General features: G+C 38.8%; 1 protein-coding gene across 2 annotated transcripts; it reads right to left on the minus strand.

Moving 5' to 3' along the window:
- Nucleotides 1-755: 755 nt before the first annotated feature.
- Nucleotides 756-6,002, minus strand: LOC149811600 (uncharacterized). Of its 2 annotated transcripts, none has more exons than XM_089993549.1 (3): nucleotides 4,759-6,002; nucleotides 2,384-2,779; nucleotides 756-2,264 (listed from the first exon to the last, which is right to left on the minus strand). In XM_089993549.1, the coding sequence occupies exon 3, from the start codon at nucleotides 1,983-1,985 to the stop codon at nucleotides 1,077-1,079; it is 909 nt and encodes a 302-aa protein (XP_089849675.1). In that variant the 5' UTR covers nucleotides 1,986-2,264; nucleotides 2,384-2,779; nucleotides 4,759-6,002; the 3' UTR covers nucleotides 756-1,076. The 2 variants fall into 2 exon arrangements, with proteins under 2 accessions (XP_089849675.1, XP_089849676.1); XM_089993550.1 differs by having other exon boundaries at nucleotides 2,556-2,779; nucleotides 4,759-5,985.
- Between the last annotated feature and the right edge of the window lie 11,898 nt (nucleotides 6,003-17,900).

Below are 17,900 nucleotides of genomic sequence, written 5' to 3' on the forward strand. Positions count from 1 at the left end.
TTCGATTTTGATATAACATCCTGCGGTGCACATCCTGCGGTGCCCGTGCTGGGGTGCATAACAGCACTTCCTATTTGTTAGTGAAAGCACCAGAAAGCATTTCAAAGCAGAAATCCACATTGTGAGCTCCTAGAAAGTCTAAAATACTGCTACTAAAATCATGGTCTGAAAATAGAACTTTCATCCTGGATAAAATTTCACTAACATTCACAAATTTTAATGTTGTAACACGATAGCAAGACCGTGATGTCACATAAGGGGGTCTTAGCATCGTGGGACAAGCGTTGTACCGTCCCACCAAATTACACTGCACGGGACACAGTGTCCCATGCTGTGCTCATTGTCCGCACAATTCAAACGCAGTACACACCATGCACAGGGACTGTGTTGCCCCCAAACCACCCTATGGCTCTCTTTGGGAGCCAGAGATGATGGAGAAGGGAGCGGAGGTAGAAATGGGAGATTAAAAAAAAAGTAGATTTGTCAACTACATCCCTTTCAGGAAGTAGTTGGAAATGGGAGATGAGAGTCCATCTCCACTCCCATATCCCCCCTCTCATCTTACCTCCATCTCCACTCCCATATCCCCCCTCTCATCTTACCCCCATCTCCAAAATATGGAAACAGCCGGGGGTGGGATTCCCCATCTAACCTCTCATCTCTGGCTACCAAACAGAGCCTAATGCTAGAAAGGGGTCTCTAAATTTGAACCCTGCGACAAGTAATCACAGCCTGCCCGAACCAAAGTGGGGAAGTACTTTAAAGAAAAAGGTGCAAATTTAAGCAAAAGGAACAAACATGAATACAAGGACAAGAGAACGTTGAGAACAATCAACTAAAACCTCAAACCTGCACACACACCTTATTGACGCATGACACCAACAGACCAAACCTGAGTATCTGTATACACAAGAAAACCCACTGCTAACACTATCTTATTCTTCGTTTTTACTGTAAATGTCCACAGAAAGTTCACCTTAGCATGTTCTGAACTCCAGTAACTCGAGTGACCCGGGTTCAGAAAGCTGAACCTTGTCATAAGCCACAAACGGTTATGAGCAATGCCTGCAAGATGTCTATGCAGGAAGAGTAGCTCTGTCTGCACTATCTTTTAATGGCTCTTTGACTACAGAGGAGTGATGATCCTGCCACTTCACTTTATGTTGAAGTGATTTCACAGTCTTAATAGCCTCATCCAGAATCAGCTGGGCATTCATCCTCTGCCCCTTCGGAATTACACTTCTCAGCAAATCAAGGTTCCACCCGATGCTCTCTCTTCTTGAAATACTTTTGAATGATGGGGTCCATCCCTGAAGTGATTTGGAATCTTGATGAGAACGACGGACCTTTTTACGCTTGTTTTGAGTTCTCAAAGACTTGCTAGATGCTCCAACGAACTCGTTATTGATTAACAAATTGCACGCTGATGCCCTCGAGTTAACTTCTTCGTCCTCATCATCAGACAACTCCAACTTGTTTACTAACTTGTCACTGCCACAATCAGATATCTCCTCTGAAGTTGCCTTGTTGGCCATGCTTGGAGATCGCCCAGTGCTCAACTTTTCATCAGAGCTCAATAAAGCATCTATGTCTTCAGATTTCTCTCTCCAATTGTTGCTGGAACGGGAAGATTGACTGCCTGATTCATGCTCACGCATGTCGTCCAGCAACTTCCAATCGCATTTATCAAATGATTGACAAAGTGCAATTTCACTGCTTTTAAAAGTATGCAGGCCTACTTTCTTACCATTTGATAATGAATCCACAAGGTTTGGAAAAGTAGGCAACATGCTTGCTGCATTTTTTTCAATATCACAGCTATGGGAAGTGAATAACCTTGTGACATGCAATGGGCTCATGGCACCACTGAACATAATTGGATGAGAGACTATCCTGCAAGTACCTCCTCCCGCCTGATCAACTATTATAAATCTCTTCTGCCAATCGTCATTAGGATGCCCATGTAAATCATGATGTGGAGTCATCTCATGCAATACAAGATTTTCTTGCTTATCAATCTTGAAAGGGTCACTGAAGGACCCAGATCAAGCTTTGTTTTAACTCCCTAGGACACAAAATCTGGAACTACTGTAAATCAAAATGGTTGTCCAGTAAATGCTGTAAATCCTTGAGGCTCGAGATTAAAATGGTTGGCCGGTAAATGCTGTAAAACCTTGAGGCTCAAGATGACACCAGCTGACAGGTGACTCACACAGGTCACTTAAATCGTCTACGCTTCCTGAAGTGGCATAGGCTCCATGTGGCTGCAACAAAATAAATACACAATCAAGGTCTGCTACAAGGAGTAAGGAATAAATTCAATTGAATATGTCATAAGGTGTGAAATAACTTATGTAGTCCTCTTCACATTGAAAAGACTTACTTGTTCCAAGTGCTTTCAATTAGACACCAACCAGTCCCAGATAGAAATAATCAAACTTAAATAACATTGTGAATGTTAAAGTCTTAAAGACTACAAGATGTAATTTGTGACAATCACACTGAAAATTTGTATCAACTTGCTTTAAACTATGCTCTATGAAGAGCAAACTCACAAATGGGATGCAAAAGACGGATTCTGATGAACATATCAATAGAACTGCCGAGAAAACTTCATAATTGAAAGGAGAATTGTGTTTTGTATCAAGGAGTGCTGTTGACCACACAATATCGTCATCCACACTTTTCCATTATCTGTCCCTTGGTGCTTCCTCGAAAAAATTTACTGATCACTAGATTGTTACGTTACAGGTTTAAGAAGCTGGCGGAAGTACTCTGCCTGCACATGCCAAATTCATGAACTTGTTATGGACTATAATTCCATGCACCTTAAATCTAAGATAATCAAGGAAAAAGAAACCAATAGAATTGAATTACAAAAGGACACTATTTGCTAAATGCACTCTGCCTGCACATGCCAAATTAATGAAGCAATATACACTATGTTTCCAGGCATCTTAAATGTGAAAATGAAATTTTAAGGGAAAAAAAACTAATAGAAAATGGCAATATAGTTGCAACTTTGTTTAGTTCAAAGATTCTAAACCCACACAAGCATGTCACAATTATTAGAGAAGAAAACAAAACATTCCAATGATAAAACTAATATAATACAAGGAAACAAATATTATAAAGCTTTTAGCAGCTAGAATTTAGATTCATAGTTTCAAACCGAAAAAGTTATATATAGTGATCCTGATTAACTGTGACCAATTAGTTCTCACCAACATAAAAGTTTTGATTGGATGGCAGCACATTAGGACTCGAGACCCTTTGATATCTTCAAAGCCTGTTACAAGTTCTTCGTACTCAATATATGTCCAATACTTCCCAGCAATGCTGGAGTGTTTACAATATGTGACTCACATATCCCATCTCATGCATTAAAAAGATCTTGTTCATGAAATGTATTGATGAAGAGGAAAAACACAAAGTCTGATGCTGTGTTATAGAAAAATTGAGCACAATCAAATAAAAGCAGCAGCCAGCACATCCAATATCGCATAAAAAAAGCAAGTAATTTGAGAAGCCAATGTTTCAAATATTATTTCAATTCACTGTGTTCAAAATGTACTTTAAAACCATCATCAACCCCCATCAGTACATCTGGTTATTTGTTGCAACCTATCTCACCACCACTCTCTAGCTTCTAAAGGTATCATCAGTGAATGTGCCTCTGCCAGCTAGAAAGGTACAATCTTCAATCTAAAAATTCAAGTTCATAGGGTAGAAATATTCTATAAATACCAAACATGTCCTCATTGGAGAACAAATAGACTATTTAAAGACAAAGTTTTTTGCAAGCTGCTAGGAGGTAATTGTGCTTAATTTAAGTGCCTCAGTTACATCTTATTTGGCTTCATCTGCATCTTACATAAGACGAGCCTGAAACCTCAGTGTTAAAAATAGGGGCACCTTTATCATCATGGAAAGTTTAGTAGCATAGCTTTGCTTACCATGAATTCTTGGCGCCAACCAAACAAAAGAAGGAACCTTTCTGTCATTAACTGGAAAAAATGGTTTAAATATGGGGACTCGTTCCTCCATATAGGATATGGCAAACTTTGTCATGGAAAAGCAGAAGCACATCTCCACCTTCCTTGACAACAATGGTCCCTAACATGAATTGGAAGTTTAAATTTCTCAATCCATTATTCTTTCATCTCTAGTAGTTCAAATTGCGATGTCCCAAGCTTCTTCAGTAACGTTTGATCTAGTATCAAGGATCAAGTTACTTTATCAAGGCAGTGCTTTTCTTTTTTCCTCTTTCCTTCCCTTTTCTAATTTTCCATCCACATTTGTCATGTTTCACATAATAACTCGCAAAGCACTGCGACGTGGATCCAACAGATGTGTTATCCAGTTAAATTTTTTTAGTCAAAGAACCCAAGAAATCTATAGTGCTATAATGAGTTTCGATTCTCTCAAAGCATGACAAAGATCCACCCATTCTGTGTTTATGTTTTTCATATTTACTAATGATAAAGTTTATTCACATGAACTTGGTCAAATGCTTCATAACATCTAAATTCTCCACAATGTTACAATCGACAGATAAAGAACAAGGCGGAGAAAAAGATTCGAGAAAAATAATGGAACCACCTCCAAACAATCACAAAAGCTAAGGGAAAGCTTCAATAGGCCTGAAACATTGCTAACACTCACAACAGTGCAACCCCAACAGTGAAAATGATGCAATTAACATGAATCACAGGAGAGAGAGAGAGAGAGAGCATCAAAGAGATAGGAATGACCGACCTGACAATCATATAGAAGATGGAAGAAGACTGCAGTTCTCTCAAGCATGATATCCGTCTCATCTGTGATTTTTCCGTTGTGCATAAACGCTCGGAATCTGGTTACATTGGCTAACTGGCACATCAATACTTCCATTCTCATATAATACCTTCTTTTGTAAGTGGCCGAGGAAAGCAAACAAACTGCAGAATTTTGGGTATCGAATTCCGACCAAAAAAACTACGAGATTATCAAATCCAATGCAGTGGAAAAAGGATTAAATAAAAGGATCCATAGAACAATCAAAGCAGCCCAGAGAAACCAAACCCATCAGGAAAGCAACGAGAAACAACGCTCGCAGATCCAATAAAGCTCTCAATTTTAGAAAGCGAACAGTAAAACTGCAATTTTCTGGCAATCCAAAGAGGTCTTCAGGAGCATGTTGGTGGTACCAGAAACTACAATAATGAAACGGGTTTCAATCCAATAAAAAGGTGGAGGCGAAGAAACACTCAAAGAAGATATCTTAGTGCTTCAAAAGCAAAACCCCGATGCCAAAAATTTCAAGCAATTCCAGATGGGTCCCGAGCTAAACAAGATTTAAAGCATAAAGATCCAAAAAAAGACGAACAAAAGAGAAAGACAACCGAATTTTCAGGGGTTTCCTGCTCAACTAACGATCTCACTTAACAAACCTAAAACAGAAAATCCAGAAAAGACCAACAAAACAGAAAGAAAACCAGAATTTTTTCGAACACGACCTACCTGATCCCGCTCCAAAACTAAAAGACTAAAGATCGAAATCTCAACCACGATTTCTCCCCAAAAGATCAAGTTCAATATCAACCCAGAAGACAAAGATCTAAGAGATGCAAAAGAAAAAACACCACCTTAAACACAACCCAAGAAAATTTGTGAATTTTCCCAGAAATCAAACGCTAAAAACTCCCCCAAAAGAGATTTACATTATATATCGAGTCAGTGAAAAAGGAACGAATCTGCAAAACCCAAGATGAGAAACCTTCAAAATTCGACCCGAAAATGAACGAATCGAAAAACTCAAGGAGGCCGAGCCATGGCTGAAATCAACCAGAGTCGCAAAATAAACGAGAAAGGACCAAGAAACCGAAACAGGAAAAAAAGAAAAAGAAATTGCTTGCAAGAATGGATCAGGAAGGAAACTCTAACCCTAATTTGCGAGAGAGCGACAGAGAGAGAGAGGACAAGAAGGAGGAGAAACCCTAATTTGTGAAGACATGCGATATAGGGAGAGAGCTTCTGGACAAGGCGAGGATTTAAGGGGCGTGGGAAGCAATGGAACGATGAATATGGATGCTCCTCGGCAATTCCTCGCCGATCTGCGATCGGCGCGTGCCTTGCGCGAGGATGACGTAAACCCCAAAAAGCCCTTTTCACCCTCGTTTGATATTCTTTATTAAAAAGTTTTTGTTTTTTTGTTTTTGCAAATTAGTCCTTCCGTTAGCTTGCCATCAACCGAGCCATGGTTACCTGACCCACCCTTGCCGTGACCCTCCCCCCTCTTGTGTACGTACACAAACACAAGAAGCCTATTTGTCCAATATTCATGCTCTTTATTTACTTTTTCATTTGTTAGTCTCGATTAAAATCGTTTAAATTGGTAATTATTGTTTTATCTCCATGTGATCCTCCCCTTGTCTACATCTTACGAAACATTTTAGTCACAAAACTTTGTCTTTTCTTGAGAATTTTATTGCATTTCTTTGAGATATATGTTGATTCAAAAGAATTTAAGGAGTCAACTTATCTGTTTGGCAGATGGAGATTATTAAATAATAATGCAAGAAAGGGATTGTAGTTAAACTAGGGATGGCAGTGGACAGGCCCCAATCTCAAAACCCTGCCCTCCATCCCTGCACGGGTCTTGATTTTAACCTTCATCCTCGTTTCATGTCTTCCATCCTCGATCCAAATGGGACGAGGAAGAGTGGGGCTCCATTTCTCCTCGGTCCGCTGCCATCCCTAAAGAAAGAACAGGGACAGGGCAAGGCAGGGTAAAGCGGGGATTGGAGACAGGGGCGGGGAAAAGCATAAGTCCATCCCGCCTCCATCCCCATTAAGTCCATCCCAGCACGGGTTTTGATTTTAACCTCTATCCTCGCCTCTATTCCGGTTTCATGTCTTTCATCCCCGATCCCAACGGGACGAGGCCCCTTTTTTTCCTGTCCACTGTCATCCCTTTTTTTCCTGTCCAGAGCAAATTCTTCTTACATTTGTGGTCCACGAGAACAGGAAACATGTGGTCGCCTTTCATTTTTGCATATAGTCAACTAGCAAGTACCCTCCTTGTGTGATGTCAAGTTAAGTTCATGTTTTGGAACTGCTTCCTCTCACCCCCACCAAAATTTTCCAACCCACATCAGAAAAAGGTCGATTTACTGTTCAAGCTTAATTGATGAACAACGATTGCATCATCCTGTCACTGCAAGGTCACTTCCGTGGCCAGCAAGGTGGTTGTGAAGGTGCCGGATCAAACCTCACTAGGGCACGGGTGTATCTGTAGCTGGACAATGGACAGGTCTGTCCAGAACGGGTCGGCATGGGCTTAATTTTTTTAAATAAGACCCGACCCAAACCAGGCGTAAACCCAACCTGACAAAATCTCAAGTCAGGTAAGTTAACGGGCTGACCTTTTTTTTGTTTTTTGATAGGCAAGCTGGGGCTAGGCAGACCCTCACCAGTTATAGGATGAACCATTGGGATTTGAACTTGCAACATCCCCAACACAAGGTGGGATTCACTAACAGCTACTACCAAACAAGCAAAACCATGTTGATTAATGGGCTAGCCTGTTGGATATATATAGCTTCACTTCTTCTTTTTTTTGTATTTTTCAAAATTTTACTTTAAAAAATATGCACTTGAGAAAATGAAATGAAAATGTCGTGAATATAAGATGACTTGTAACCCAACCCGAATTAAGCCATAGGCCAAATGGGCAGGCTGGGCTTTGCAATAGACTCAGGCCCGCCCCACTTGGTCAATGGGTCGGGCTTGACCTGAACCAGCCAGTCAATGGTCTGATCAAGCCCATCCACTAACCAGGCTAGTTTTTGAGTATGGTATTGGGTTCAGATTTAAGTGTAATCGGTTCACTATAAGAAAAACTATACCCGAACCCAATAAGAATTACATGAACCATACCCAATAAAACCACATTTTTTATCATTTTTACATTGAAAATGTGTGGGTCTTAATCGGAACTCCAATCGAGTTCAGGTCTGGTATAAAATTTCACAAACAATACCCGGATCCATGTATAATCGAACCTTTGGGTCCAAACTCAAGTCTTAATTGGGTCTTATTATTTATCACCATACCCAGACCCTATAAGGTTTGGTTCGAATCGGATCCGCGTTGCCACGCTACCCGTAAGGTAGAGTGGTTGTAGGCCCCACCCAAGGTTTGCCTTGCCAAGTGGAACCGGACTTGGACTTGTTTTTTAGTATGGTATTGGGTCCGGATTTAAGTCTAATCGAGTTCAGAAAAACTATACCCAAACCCAATAAGAACTACATGAACCAGACCCAAATCATACCCAATAAAACCACATTTTTTACATTTTTACATTAAAAATTTGTGGGTCTTAATCGAAACTCCAATCGAGTCTGGGTCTAGTATAAAATTTCACAAACTGTGCCCGAATCCATGTATAATTGGACCTTTGGGTCCAAACTCAGACCTTAATTGGGTCTTATTATTTATCACCATACTCGGACCCTATAAGGTTTGGTTCGAGTCGAGTCCATGTTGCTGCGCTATTTATAAGGTAGAGTGGTTGTGGGCCCCACCCAAGGTTTGCCTTGCTAGGGGCTGATCCATTAAGCGGCTCAGATCTCAATAAGGGTTTCTCATCATTAAAAAAAATACTTTTTTTGCTTGCAATCAAACAGGGTTTAAAAGAAAATTATTTAAAAAAAAAAAAGATATTGCTAAAGTTTTTTTGTAAGATCTTTTAAGGGAAAATTGCCAAAGATAACGGTGTTAGAGATATGGTTGGCTCTAGTGGGCCGTGGACTAGGACAACGGATCGACCTACGCAAAATGCATCCGTACCATGTTCTTTCTTTTTAATTAAAAATAAGTATAGAAAAAAAAAACGAGAACGGAGACAAACACATCTCGAAAAGGACAAAACCCACATCCCACGGGTCTGATTGGCGAGTATTTAGTTCGGGGACAGAAAAGATCGGCGAGGAGATGTGTGACGGAACAAGGGTTTGACTTTTTTGACCGAGATAGTTGTGGGGAGGGTGCCATGACGCCAGGGAGCACGAACGACCGCACGGCACGCGTGAAACGCAATCCCCCACTCATTAAATAAAGCTCGGTCAAGGAAGTAGGAACGTGTGACTGTAGCCAATGACGAAAATACCCTGCAATAGAAATCAATTGCTTTTGGAAGGAGTTTGGATCCTCCGGGTCGAAGATCGGATCTCTGTTCGGGTTCCGAGGTGATTCAAAGTTTCAAATGTTGCATCTCAGATCTAGCCTCAAGGGGGTTGACGTAGTGGGGATGGGGCTTGGCTGCTAGACGGGTAGTAATGGTTCGATTCTCATATATATTGTCTCTTTGTGCAAGCCAACGCTTAGCATAGGCCTTGGGGGCAAGGGTCTTAGCTTCGGAGTTTTACGCAGACAACATGACGACTGTAGGTATGGCAGGCTGAGCTAGCACGACTAGATCATCGTGCCGGGTGCGATTTCTTCGGGTTATAAATACAAAAAAAAAGATCGCTTAAGGCCCTGTCTCTGGTCCTGATCTTTAGAATTGTGGTAGTCAAACATTGAATCTCGGATCATTCAAAATTTAGTTGGACCCCGTACGTATCAGGGGGTTTAGGCAGGAGACCTCGAGAAATTTTGAGGTGTAAGGAATTCAAATGCACCCTAAAAAAACCGGAGATCTTGTGATCCATTTTAGCTTATTTTTGAATGCCTTGATCTAACTAGAGCAGGAAAGATCCTCCTTGATCTATTTGATCTGTATTGAGTTTTCATATCAAAGACCCTAAAGTTAGGGTTTGTTTGTTATCTAAAACTATGAAAACATAAAATGGTGTTTGAAAGGGGCCTACGGTGAATTTGGATCGGATTTGGTTGCATACCTTATCTTAATATGACACATTATTTTTGGTTTTGGATTCTTTAAGTAAAATCCAAATGGACTTTTGGATCGGATTCAGATTTTATTTTATCGCACCATTGATGTCCTTTGGACAACCGATCCGAGGGTAATTTCATAATTTGGTATCACCGAAGGATGCAGAGAAATTATGCCGGAGAGGGACTGGCTGCGTGTTGCGTTAAAAATTAAAGACAAGCTTCCAATTGGATAATTCCACGTGTCAAACAGAGGAATGTGGGGCCCAAATGCCAACCACTCCACGCTCTGCGTGGGAGCGCACGCGAAGGGGACGCCTCACTCTCTTGTGTGCTCTCACGTTTTTTATTGACGGAAATGCCCTTATAAATTGGATCTAAGTTGCATAGGGCGAACCGATCCGGTTTGTTATGTGAGCCATCTTGCAGCTTAGAATGCAACTGGGCTCTGACCCTAGTCTGACCCGGAACCCATGGTTGGATTTGGAGCAAATATGGTTGGATCCATTCATATCCAAGTTAGAATTAGGTAAAGGAAAATAATAGGATCCGGGTTAGAATCGAGTCCGACCTACACCTTTCTCATTTTCCACATGAGAAGCAAGTTCCAAGGTAGAACGGAATAAATAATAATAATGTGATAAGAAACCCTTCAAATTATCTAATTCAACATAAATCAATGATTTTTTAAAATTAATAATTATGTATCGTCATAAAATGGCACTATTTGTGTTTTGTTTAAAAACAAAGGGCGCTATTAGACACGATATATAAGGTTCAATATAACAAGTAGAATATTTTTTCTTATATGATTTGCAAGATGGAGATTGTGACTTTTCCCATCAACTCACTATTACTAAGCTTCAAGATAAACTAACAACAATTATTGAACTTCCCCGTATCGATCATTGAACATGAATAGGTTGGTAGTAATAAAATATAATGCGTTTGGATTAGAATTGAGTCTAATTAACCTAATCATTTTTGCAATTCTCACGTATAGAAAAAAAGGAAAAAAAAATAGGTTGTACTTGTTTTTTGCTGATTCAATACCATAAAAGATCAAACCCTAACCTCACCTTGAATTTCAGTATAAGATCCGATGATCCAGAACTGGATCTAGACTTACTATTGAAAAAATAGATGCGTTATCGGGTCAAGTATATATGGCCCGATTCATTCCCAACTTGTTATAATCTCTATTTGCAATTATTCACTTTTCTTCTTCTTTGCTCCTTTTTTTATAAGATTTAGCTTCCAAGTCAGTCAAGCCAAGTTACCTTGTAGCTTGTTAAGCATTTAAAGAATAAATGGAGTGCAAGCCAGCTATGGCTTGTACGCACAATAATAATAATAATAATAATAATAATAATAAAACCAATGGGGGGCTCTGCATGTCTGGTAAGAGCAACTAGTGCAAGTTACCTTGTGTTGGGATGTTGCAGATTCAAAACCCAGGTAAAGGTCCGTCTGACCCCAGCTCGCCTTAAAAAAAAAATCATCATCATAAGTTTTTATTCAATGCGGAGGCAGAAATCCAAATTAGTGTGTATCATGTGTGGGAAGCAGATCAGGTCATGCTGAACATGAGTGTTTTTTCTCATGCCGACATCGTGGCCGTCTGTTTGCATTTTGGATGAATGCCACGTGGTTTTGTTGAATTTTTAGCTTTTTAAAATACAAATCGTATGTCGGCACGAGCAAAAACGCTCATGTTCAGCATGACCTGATCTGCTTCCTCATGTGTGGCAATTGACTGGCTGGCTTAGAGAAAAAGAGAGAAAAATAGTTGAGAGGTCGCTCTCGGAGAGAGAATAAACATGGGACGGTTTGGCTTTGACTATCGAGGGATAACAAAGAAAAAGGAACAAGATCTCGCGCATGCGCTGCCGTTGACCGTATTTTTTACAGTGATAGGTTTCATTTTTTTTTTATGAAGGACCAATAACTACCCTTGGATCAGTAACCTAGTCGTGCTGGCTCAGCCTGCTGTATTTACAATCCTTTTCAATGGTGTAAACCCATGGCGCATCCCTTGCCCCTAGGGTATCACCTGAACTTAGGCTGAGCAATGGTTTATTATCCCTCACTCATTATTGCAAGGAGTTTGTCACTCATGAAAATAGACCTCTAACCACCACTGTGTCAAACCTCTTTGAGGCCATGTTGCTCCCTCAGTTGTCTCTCTTTAAATGAGTGGATCAGATATGGGTTGGATCAGGACTGATCAGATGTTGTATCCGTTATGTTGACTACATCCAAGTTTTAGATTCAGTTAGGGCTGTCAATAGGTCAGGCATCTAAGGGTGTACCCAAACCCACTCAAATAACTAATTGTTGGATTCTAGTTCAAGTTTTCTTGGGTCAAGAAAATCAAATTTCAAAGTTGGATCCATATGTAGAATTCCAGGTCAGGTTTGACATCCAACAAAAATTATAGCCAAACCCAACCTGCATATCACTCAAGTCGGGTTCAGGTCGACCGGAATAATCTTTCGATCAACATTTTTGATGGCTATACCTGATAATTCACTTTAGGGTCAAGCCAGATACCTGATACAAACTCGCCCGGTTGACAGCCCTATATTCAGGTAGGATCTCAGCTTCTGTGGTACTGGATTCAAAGAGAAGCTCACGGAGAATGGGTCATGGGCCTGTCCCCTGCAAGGTAAACCCTTGGTGGGCTCACCCACATCTAATCCCTTAGGAAGCCCATCAATTAAAGGCACCCGCACACTTGGTGAGAGTCGAACCTGGGATAAAAGGGTTTGCCCCTTCTCCTTGGGCCTGCTGCCACTCGGGCGACTTCGGCGGGTGTGATGTCACCAATCTCATTATGGAAGGATATCTGCAAGAATAAAATTTACCACAATTTTGGAAATTCTAGTTTTTTTTTTCAGTCTGACTGCTTTTCTCTTTTTGTATTACAAAGGAACCCACACCAAGAACTGGGTCACTTAATAGGCCCACCTCCCTGCGAGGTTAAACTCGGTCTGGCTGGTTAAGTATTCTTTAGTTGAGATTAAGAGTAAAAATATATTTCAAATTGAACAGAAAGGAGTTTGTACTCTTTTCAGTTTTTTTTTTTTAGGCAAATTTTCTTCTCCCACAAGTTTTTTACTTATCTACCACCATTGGGGTCACCCGTGTGGCCAGCAGGGTGGTTGTGAGGATGCTGAGATGAAGGCACTGTATCAAACCTTGGCACACAGGTATGTCTAGGTATGTTTGTAGCTTTCAGAAGTGGGTCACGTAAGGCAGAGTGGTTGTGGAGCCCCACCCCATGTTTTTCGGTCTTGGCATGGGTTCCTTGTCATAAAAAAAAAATTGCTTATCTAACCAGGGTTGTCTTTGAGGTTGTAATGATGTCAGGCTTGAATGAGCCAATTGTGGGACCCACTCACCCACATGCCATCCATTTTGTGTTAGGGATCTTTGGGGACTAGGGATGGCAATGGACCAAGTCGGGGGACAGGCACTACAAGAAAAAATGTGTATTAGCGACGAACGTTATTCGTCGCTAATCCATCGCTAAATACGTTAGTGACAGATTTTGCGATAGATCAGCGACGGATAGCGTTCATCGCATAACCTTAGTCGCAAAAGTGTGACAGAATTTATCTATCGTCAATCCGTCGCTAAGTAGCGAAGGATTAGCGATGGATCATGTCCGTCACTAATTAGAACCTGATTTGGTTATGCGACCGAATTTAATTCGTCGCTACTATTTAATGGGGGATACTTATCTGTCGCTAATGTCTGTTGCCAATTTGGCGACGGCCATTAGCGATAACTTAAATTTCATCGCAAACCGACCATTGCTTCAAATTAATGACGGATTAATGATGGATAATATCCATCGCTAATCCGTCGCTAATTTTTAATAAAAAAAATTTAAATAATTTAAAAAAATTGAAATATTTTGAAACTCGAGAAAATTTTCTCGTTATACAATTCATATAACCTGCTTATAAAAAAAGTACACATAAAAAATACATATACAGGTGAAATAAATTTAATACAAGTTCTAAGTTAAGCAAACTTTAACAACCAAATACAGTCATTTTCAAGTTATAATTAGTTACAAGTACGTCAAATAAATTAAACAAACGAATCTAATCCTCGCCAAGATTTTGGGCATCATCCTCTTCATTTTCTCGATCTGCCCCTTCCTCCATGCCTCCATCAACTCCTCTACGCTGATAATCTCCAGCATCCTACAAGAAAACCAAAATGTTAGTATTTATAAACAAAATATAATGAAATAAATTATATGCAATGCACCTAATCTAATACAACAAAGTAAATGGCCGAATGACACATAGACTAGCAATAAACTGAAGGTCATTAACAGAATTCAAATATGTTTTTTAAGATTGAAAAAACAATTTATAGTGATTCAATCATGCAAATATGTGTTCTAAGGTTGTCAAAGAATGTCATAGTAATTCACGCATGCATATATGGTTTATAAGGCTATCAAATAAATGTGTTATGTATCACAATCACGCATATATGTGTTACAAGATAGTCAAAAAATTATTATAGTGATGAAATTATGTTTATATGTGTTCTAATGTTGTCAAAAAACTTTCATAGTGATTCAATCATACTCATATGTGTTCTAAAGCAGTAAAAAAACTTGCATATTGATTCAATCATGGACGAATGTGTTCTAAGGAAAATTTTATACTAATTTAATCATGCATATGTGTGTTCTAAGGCAGTAAAACAATTTCATAGTGATGAAAGCATGCTTGTATGTGTTCTAAGGTTGTCAAAAAACTTTCATAGTGATTCAATCATGCATATATGTGTTTTAAGGTTGTCAAAAAACTTGCATATTGATTCAATCATGCATATATGTGTTCTAAGGTTGTCAAACAACTTTCATATTGATTCAATCATGCATATATATACTATAAGGCAGTCAAACAACTTTCATAGTGATTTAATCATGCTTACATGTGTTCTAAGGCAGTCAAAAAACTTTATATGTGATTCAATCATGCATATCATATTATAAAGCAGTCAAAAAAATTATAGTGATTCAATCATGCTCATATGTATTCGAAGGCAGTCAAAAAACTTTATATGTGATTCAATCATGCGTATCATGTTTTAAGGCAGTCAAAAAAATTTATAGTGATTTAATCATGCATATATGTGTTATAAGGCATTAAAAAACTTTCATATATGCTAATATCAGGCTCATATGTGTTCTAAGATTGTCATATTGATGAAAGCATGCTTGTATGTGTTCTAAAATTGTCAAAAAACTTTTTTAGTGATTAAATCATGCATATATGTGTTGTAAGGTTGTAAAAAAACTTTCATAGTGATTCAATCATGCGTATATGTGTTATAAGGGTGTCATAAAAATTGTATAGTGAATCAATCATGCATATATGTGTTATAAGGTGTTAAAAAAATCATAGTGAGGCAATCATGCATATATGTATTCAATCATGCATATACTAGCTTGAAATCTAATGACATGAAACAAATGACATGAATCTTTATACCTGACGGGCACCAGAGCTCATGTTGAATGCAGATGAAGTTTTCCTATCCTGAAAAAAGTTGCACAACTCATTACGGACAATGTTGAGAATGGCTTCATTTAAAAAGTACTGCATTTTGTTCTCAAGACGCTGACAGACATCATCCCAAGACATAGCAGGGTCAATCGGACGTTGGGAGTTGATGCTGGCGGGAAAACTCTGAGAGCCATAGCTGCAGAAGGCAACAATTGTTGTGGTGTTCATGTTACTCCTAAACTCAAACATACGACCCTTTTTTGGTTCACCGGTTGCAGTCACCCATGTTGCAGTCACATATGTGTTATAAGGCAGTCAAAAAACTTTATATGTGATTCAATCATGTGTATCATATTCTAAAGCAGTCAAAAAACTTTATAGTAATTCAATCATGCTCATATGTGTTCTAAGGCAGTCAAAAAACTTTATATGTGATTCAATCATGCGTATCATGTTGTAAGGCAGTCAAAAAATTTTATAGTGATTTAATGATGCATATATGTGTTATAAGGCATTAAAAAACTTTTATATATGCTAATATCAGGCTCATATGTGTTCTAAGGTTGTCATAGTGATGAAAGCATGCTTGTATGTGTTCTAAAATTGTCAAAAAACTTTTTTAGTGATTAAATCATGCATATATGTGTTGTAAGGTTGTAAAAAAAAATTCATAGTGATTCAATCATGCGTATATGTGTTATAAGGGTGTCATAAAAATTATATAGTGAATCAATCATGCATATATGTGTTATAAGATGTTAAAAAAAATCATATTAAGGCAATCATGCATATATGTATTCAATCATGCATATACTAGCTTGAAATCTAATGACATGAATCTTTATACCTGACGGGCACTGGAGCTCATGTTGAATGCAGATGAAGTTTTTTTATCCTGAAAAAAGTTGCACAACTCATTACGAACAATGTTGAGAATGGCTTCATTTAAAAAGTACTGCATTTTGTTCTCAAGACGCTGATAGACATCATCTCAAGACATAGCAGGGTCAATCAGACGTTGGGAGTTGATGATGGCGGGAAAACTCTGAGAGCCATGGCTGCAGGAGGCAACGACTGTTGTGGTGTTCATGTTACTCCTAAACTCGAACACACGACCATTTTTGGGTTCACCGGTTGCAGTCACCCATATTGCAGGATCAAAAGGCGGATGCTGAGTGGAGTCATCGTCATATCATTATACCATTTGCTGCTCGTATGACTTCTACAAAGTAATGATTAGAATATGAATTAACAATTAAGAATTACAATGTTTATGATAACGTAATGCATAGTAACTTGTATATTACAATATTTATTAATACAATAAATACATGCCGATGTCGCTCTTGCCTTCTCTGATACAAAATTTCTCGTGCTCTTACGTTTATGTGTTTCAACAAACACTTCCTTGTAAGGCACAATGTCTTTTTTTTTTTTGCTTCCTGCGTGTTAAATGATAAAAAAATCGATTAAAAAGTATAAAGAAATACTTACAAATTTGAAAAAAAAAATATATATATATATATATATATATATATATATATATATATATATATATATATATATATTGATGAGTTATCATTCTCTTCTAGTGGCTCCCAAAGGTCCTAGATCCACCTGTGTGTAGATGGGCATCGTGCATCTTCATTCGGTTTTGTGCAGCCTTTGCTGAGCGGTTTTGAAATTTATTGCTCTCCCACTTGTCGCACATGGCCTCTCAATAATCTCTTCTGATAGTAGAAAGCCCATGGCCCTTCCATTGCAGTGGATCATCTATCCCACCAGTTACTTTTTTTGTTGTAGTCTTCATATTGTGCAACATGTCGGCAAATTGATTGGCAGCTACCTTCTGCCACACTACCATCGCATATTTCTCCTCGTTTGTAGTCGCGAAGCGATGGAAAGACTATAAATATTTTCACAAAGTTAGCACACATAAATATGAAACACATTAGTTATGATAAATGATTACATACCATGAATAAGAACATTAATCTGTCCAACACCTTCGTCGGGTACTCTTTCCATTGCACTACCGATCCTGGAAGATGATGCAGTAGTGACTTCCTAATTTCTCATATTATTTCTTGTTGCTCAAACCTTACACTGCACATGAATTGATACACATTAACAATCGACTGTCAATATACACTATTTATAAGATAAGTATTGGACAAGTGACAATGAAATACTTACGGTCGACTATCGATATATACTATTTGAATTACGCATTGTGTGTCACACTGAGAAGACCCTGCATCTGGCGTTGTCTCATGATGTGTATGAGTAGCTGGTTTAGATGGGTTATGTGTAGGCCAAACATCACCTACAGAACAATGAGTTAGAAATTCACATAATGCACATTTAAACTAATCAAGTATATAATTATTTAAATGATATACCTATCAAAGTAGCTCATGAAGATGAAAGCTCGGACTGGCTACCACTGGGTGCTCGACGACTGTGACCTTCACGAACCAT

Source organism: Nuphar pumila, chromosome 17 (genome assembly GCF_984573655.1).
Source record: "Nuphar pumila chromosome 17, dmNupPumi1.hap1.1, whole genome shotgun sequence".
Lineage (NCBI taxonomy): Eukaryota > Viridiplantae > Streptophyta > Magnoliopsida > Nymphaeales > Nymphaeaceae > Nuphar > Nuphar pumila.

What these genes read in the sequence shown, in the direction of transcription:
- LOC149811600 (XM_089993549.1), bottom strand. Translation starts at nt 1,985, where the DNA reads ATGACTCCACATCATGATTTACATGGGCATCCTAATGACGATTGGCAG.